Here is a 6,359-nt window from a genome sequence, read left to right on the forward strand (position 1 = left end):
CTTTGTTTGTTGCTCTTACAGTTATTTCAGTTTTACTGTGGCCAGCATGCCATCCTTACCAAACCCCAGGAACAATTCTATTTCCCGTACCTTGTGTTGTAAGAGCTGTATGTGGTTTTTCAGTGTTTTGTGCTGGGCCGTGGCGCTTTGCTGCTGCCGGGCTGTTCCCTTCCCACGCCCGCTCTGCAGCCCTAGCAGAGATCTCCCTCTTGTGGCACAGCCGGGCGTTTCTGCTCCTCAAACGCCAGTGCTCAGCCCCACCCGTGCTGGAACACTGGGACACAGAACAGACATTCTCTGATGAGATAGTGAATTCTTTGTCTTTCTTTTTTTCCAACTGCACAGTCTTCTCCCAGCTTAAGGGAATGGTTATAAAACACTCTTTGCGTCTACTTGGTGAGAACTGAGAAGTCAAAGAAACTTTGAGAGATGAGATGCTGTAAGACTGTTGTTGAAGGATAGAGGGAGCTGGGGCTGCCCTTGCAAGCCAAAAATGTTCTCTCAGATGCAAAAGAACATCCTGGCAGTACACGATTGCCACGTTTTCAAAAGTTCTCAGTTACTCCACGTTGTTGTTGCATTTGTAAATGTGAACATCGACTACTTTCTACCAAGTTATAAAACTTGGCATGTGGTCATAAACATGTATACGTTTATACATGCAAAATTCATAACAATATAAAATTGTCTTGTCCAGAAAACTTCAATGCCAGCTACTATGCAAATACATTTAGGTCTTAGGCTTATGAGCTGAAGGTGTAGAAGTCTCTTGAAACTGAGTTATAGCAAGAAATAATAAAAATACAGGTGGATTGGGATTATTGACTATTACTCTCTATAGTCTGTATTTTATTCATATAGGTAGCTCCTTCTAATGTCAGAACTGGATTACAAAACCCCCAAATATGTCATAATTTGAATCTCTGATTATAAAAGCATTCCATAATAGGGTGAAAATTGATGTGTTCTTCTCTTCAGGTTCAAATGGACCACAGTTGTTCACAGTTGAACAGTGGGGTACCCCTGAAAAACTGCCAAGAGCTCATACCTGGTGAGTATTTAATTCAGATAAATTATGACCTCTAGTAAAAGTGATAAAATACTTAAGAGTTTTCATCTGTTTTTCAGCTTTAATCGATTGGATTTGCCTCCATATGACTCGTTTGAAGATTTATGGGATAAACTTCTTCTAGCAATTGAAAATACTCAGGGTTTTGATGGGGTTGATTAAGACACAGACAGAAATTATGTTGGTCCAGTGCTGCAATTTCATTTTAAGGGTTTACAAAGAAATTTGAATTTTCCAGGGACTACCATTGTATTTAGTCACATGGCTATTGAATCTTCATAGTATCATGTGTACAATAACTAAGTATTAAAAATCACTAACTTTTGAAGATGTATTTTGTCATTTCCATAGTTTTGTGTATTTGGTGATACATGCAATATACACATTGGATCAGCCAGTGCCAAGTAAGTCGAAACCTAAAATGTTTTTAGCAGTTGCCTCTTGTACAATATTTGAGACTGTCCTGCAGTAAACTACTGAAGTAAAGCTGTGAAGAAATCTTTGCAGAGGATTTAAATTTGATTTGCTGCTTTAAGAGGAACAACTGAAATTGTTAAACTGTTTTTAAAAATACCCAGCCAAACAAACAAAAAAAAAAAAAAAAAAAAACCTTCATGTATTACAATATCATAATCTGTGCTGCTTCAGGCTCTTTGCAACAGATCTGCCCAAAGCACCTTATAATTCAGCATATTAGATAAAACATTGGAAAACATTTGTTTGCAGAACACTGACTTGCTGACACAGTTCTTAGACTTATGTTTCTAACTTGCTTTTGCTAAAACAGTGTAACAAACCCAAGATTTTTATACAAAACAGACAAGCAGCATAATTCTGAGTTTTAATGAGAAATTATATCCATTTTTTGTTTGAATTTGTATACTGATGTTGGTTTGAGTGTTCATCACTTTTTTTGATAAATTTGTAGTTGAATGATAATATTTTCAATTCAGCCTTTTGCAACAAATCAATCTTAAAGTGAAATTTGTATGAATATCACTCAGTATTTAGTTACTGATAGTTAGAGGCCTTTATTATCCATTCTTGCAGTATTGCACTACATAACAATAAAAGAACATGTTTACAGGGTTTTCTGGGCCAAATTCAGCAGTCTGTTATGTGCAAACTCCTCTGAACTGCATGGAGGTTATGCACATGTGATCAGGTGCAGAATTTGGTTCTGTGATATGTTTACAGGTTGCTAGTTTCTACAGCTGCATTTTTATATTTTTTTCTCCAGTGTTAGTCTAGAAACCAAATTTGTTAATACAGTATAACCAAAGTCATAACCAACAATGTGCAATTTATTGTAGATCAACTTGTCATATATAAATATTTGTTTGATTTCTTTTGTAAATGTGGGTATTTTTTGTATTAATGTTAACACTTTTTTTGAGCAAGTGCTGGTTAAAATGATTAGCAAAGTTGGTTCTGAAAGAAAAAATCAGTTTGTATACCTGGCTTGCTCAAATTTTAACATTTTATTACCAGTATGATCTGAGGAAATGACAGTACCTAGCTTTGGCCAGCAAATTTCTGTTTAGTCACAGTCTTTATTAATATGCAAGAAGGAAGTGTAGCACATCTCTCTCTGAAGATATGTAAATTATGTAACAAATGTTAATGGGTCTTAAGGGATATTTAAAATCCCACTTTGTTTTATCCTTTGACTAGGTCATTAGGACTGAGAGTATTACATGTAAATAAAGGTAACTTATACAAATTTCCCAAATCTATATGCAGTTTTGTAAAATGTGGATGATATATCAGTAAATCTGTATAGATTTGAATGTAGCAGGTTTTGTTGCATACTTTAAAGTATAAAATAAGGATCCTGAGAGCATAAATAAAAGTTTATTCTAATAAGTTGTGATACAGTTCTTTGAAGTGCAAATCAGGAATCCTGAAATAGCAAGAACTGAGTAATTTTTATACTCCTAGGTAGGCCGTGGCAGTAGTTCCACCACAACATGCAGCTACTTTTGCAGAGCTGTGAAGATGCAGCAGTGCTGTCACCTGGTGTTCTGCTCCTGAGATGTGCAGCCTTGCAAAAATGTGCATTGTGTTTTTATAGCAGCTCTAGGTCACTGTCAGCCTTCAGTGCGTGGGCAGCCTGGAGACGCTGAGGGAAGGCCCCTCACCAGGTGAGACAGGGCCAGGCTCCTCCCTGCTCTGGGAACCTTCCCAGCAGGTGCACAGCTGGGTGGGGAGTGGGAGAGGGGCCCTGAAACCCTGCACCAGCAGCAGGGAGTGCCCAGCAGCAGGTCCTTTCTCTGGGCTCGAAACTAGGTTTGTGGGGGAGTGCTGATGGCAGCTTGTGCTTAAGTAAAGGAGGGGTTGGTGGTGCTGAGCGACATAGAATGGCCTAGGTGGGAAGGGGACCTTGAAGATCATTCAGTTCCAACCCCCTGCCATTGGCAGGGACACCTTCCACTAGACTGGGCTGGTCAAAGCCCAGCCAACCTTGCCATGAACACCTCCAGGGATGGGGCAGCCACAGCTTCTCTGGGCCACCTCTGCCAGTGCTTCACCATCCTCACAGTAAAGATGGGGTAGAGATTTAGATACCTAATCTAAACCTACTCTCTTTTAATTTGAACCTGTTCCCCCCTGTTCTGTCACTACATGCTTTGCCCCATCTATCCTGTAAGTTCCCTTTAGGTATTGGAAGGCCACAATTAGGTCTCCTTGAAGCCTTCTCTTTTCCAGAACAGTCCCAATTCTCTCATCCTTTCCTTACAGGAGAGGTACTCCAACCTTTGGTCAACTGGGGCAGGGTGAGGAGTGAGGGAGCCTTTGTGGAGGATGCCACAGGCTGAAGGGGCCCTGCCTTGTGTGCCTGAGCACAGAGGCAGGCAGGGAAAAGCCAGGGAGGAGTAAACGACATGGCTCGTATTGCTGGATGGAGGGAGGACTGGAAGGGCAAAAGGCTGGTGCAGACCCTTGAGGGAACATCCTGGTCAGGACTTGCCCTAGGCTGCTGTTTGTCATGAGGAAGGGAGCAGGGTGGTTTTTGTAGCTTCTCAAGGAATTCTAGAATTATAAACCCTGGCTCTTAGGAGAGACTAAATTCCCTCACATCTGTGGGTAGGGGAGTGCAAGGGGAAGCAACCTGGGAGGCTTCTGTTGGGGGTCATGAACAGCCAAACAAGGGGTGCAGTCTGGGGCAAGCAGGGAGGTGCTCTGCATGTCCCTTTGTACTTGTGTTTTCTGCACATCAACCTCTATATTCCCTGAAGCACATACACAGAGAGAGGGGGAAACTCCAGACACACTCCTATGAACACCAGTTTTCTTCACCAGAAACACAGTTCAGCATGTCAGCTGCAGGCTTCTAACTGTGACATTGCAGAGGAGAGGTTTACAGCTGCTTCCTTGTGAGCCAACAACCAGCTCCGTCCCACTGATTTCATTGCTCTTAACACCCAGATGCGGGTGCCAGATAAGGGGTAAGGAAGAAAAATTCCTAAGGTAGGTAAGGCGAAAAAATGGATATAGGGTTGATGTTTCGTAAGAGATTTTGTGCAGATCTGGTTAAGAAACACTGATCTATGAAGAGACTGAGAGATGAGAAAGATCTTGAGAATAATGTATGTTCCAGGGCAGGGGATGGATCACAACAGGAGGGAGAGGATGACTGCAACATGAATAGTTTTGCTTTCCTCAGCTTTAAAAACACCGCACTGAAAATTCAGGGGAGTTTGTGGTTGCAGTTTTCTGGGCTGCTCCAAGCTGGAGAGCTGTGAACAAAACAGTTTCCTCCTGTTAGTTGTGGCTTCTGCAGCCAGTACTGATTGCAGATGATCCTGTATAGAACATGGAGACTCCAGTGGAGGCTCTGCCTGGGATTTGGACTCTTGGCTGGGCTGGGAGTGGCTGTGGGGCCACCCTGGGCACTGGAGATGTCTGGGCCAGGCCCCTGGGCACTGTGGGTGATGGGGCACAGCAGGGACCTGGGCTGCTGGTGCAGGGGTTAGATGTGTTAGGATGGTGTGAAATCTCCAGGAAACTTTTCAGGGGCTAAACTTCCCTGGGAAGTCAAACTATTCCTGTTACATGTTTAATAAGGGTGCTGGTGGTGTTTATTTGTCTGTTAATTATTACAGTTATATAGTAAAGGGTATTTCTGAATAAAGAGTTATGATGCTTTTGAAGAAGCAAATTTATTTAGCCCAAAAAAGGTAAATATATAGATTAATCTCAGCAAAGACTTGCAGTGGAAACTAGAATTTGTCCTTTACTCTGAAGGTTGTGTCTGTGTAACTGGTCTGCAGTCTGGTGGTAGGGAAATGAGACTTTAGGCATGAATGAGACACATTCAACACTCACTTGGAGGTTTGTGGCAGTGGGTGCTGTGGGTTTTTCCCTTCAAAATTAGTTTCTTTCAACAGACAGGTTTTTAAGGTAGGTGTTACTTGTATCAAGTCTCACTTCTCAAGGTGGTGCAGGTGATGCTTCAGCATTCTGGCTTCATCATGAGGTAGAGCTGTTTGTTAAAAGGAAGTTAAAACCAATAATTTCTATAGAAAGTGCCACTGAGTCTTCACTTATGCAGTTTGAAGGACACATGACTTAAATTCTTTTTAATTATTATTAAAAATCACATCTGTAGCATATCAAGTTGTTATTATTATTGTTATTGTTATTATTATTGTTATTATTATTATAGACTAGGACTAATGCATCAAACCTGGGCAAAAAACATGAGTGTAAACTAGTAATCTTCCTTCTTTATCTTGTTTATCTCTCTAACCTCACTATTCCATGCATACTTTGTAGCAATTTTGTAAGCTATCTAGTGCCTTGACATTTGATTTGTTCTGTAGATCCATAGCACAGTTTGGTGCTATTTCACTAATTGATGACAGCTTTACAAAAATCTGCACACGTGTCCTTGAAATCCACAGCTGCCTCTGGCATACTGACAACATGGAACACGTCCTGGATCAGCACAGATTTCCTTCTTTTTTTTTTCCTCTTGCACTTTTTTCAGTGCAATTTCAATATTACTTACCAAATACTCATCAATCCCCTACGGTGAGAATTGCATCGTGGCAATGGTAACATGCTAAAACATATGAAATACTTAAAACTGAATATGTGTACTTTTAAATATTTTCTTCATTTTACTAATTTCTTGTGTGGTCAAAAATAATATCTGTCATTAGGAGACCAGACTCCTCTTTCTCATTTTTCATGCTGTCTATGTATGTTTTCCTTTCTGTTTCTCATTAATTCATTTGTTGTGGTGCTTGAGTTCTTCACATAGGGTCTTATGATATTATTTTTC

General features: G+C 40.7%; 1 protein-coding gene across 2 annotated transcripts in view; it reads left to right on the forward strand.

Annotated features, from left to right (window-relative positions):
- Positions 1-2,935, forward strand: part of NEDD4 (NEDD4 E3 ubiquitin protein ligase) — a 49,427-nt gene extending 46,492 nt beyond the window's left edge. For both annotated transcript variants that reach the window (XM_066195996.1, XM_066195995.1), the window contains 2 exons: positions 979-1,051; positions 1,129-2,935. In XM_066195996.1, the coding sequence (XP_066052093.1) occupies positions 979-1,051; positions 1,129-1,231 (176 nt within the window). In that variant the 3' untranslated portion in view covers positions 1,232-2,935. The remainder of the gene's footprint in view (positions 1-978; positions 1,052-1,128) is intronic.
- The last annotated feature ends 3,424 nt before the right edge of the window (positions 2,936-6,359 follow it).

Source organism: Chamaea fasciata, unplaced genomic scaffold (assembly GCF_029207755.1).
Source record: "Chamaea fasciata isolate MVZ Bird 193981 ecotype frontalis unplaced genomic scaffold, bChaFas1.0.hap1 SCAF_14, whole genome shotgun sequence".
NCBI lineage: Eukaryota > Metazoa > Chordata > Aves > Passeriformes > Sylviidae > Chamaea > Chamaea fasciata.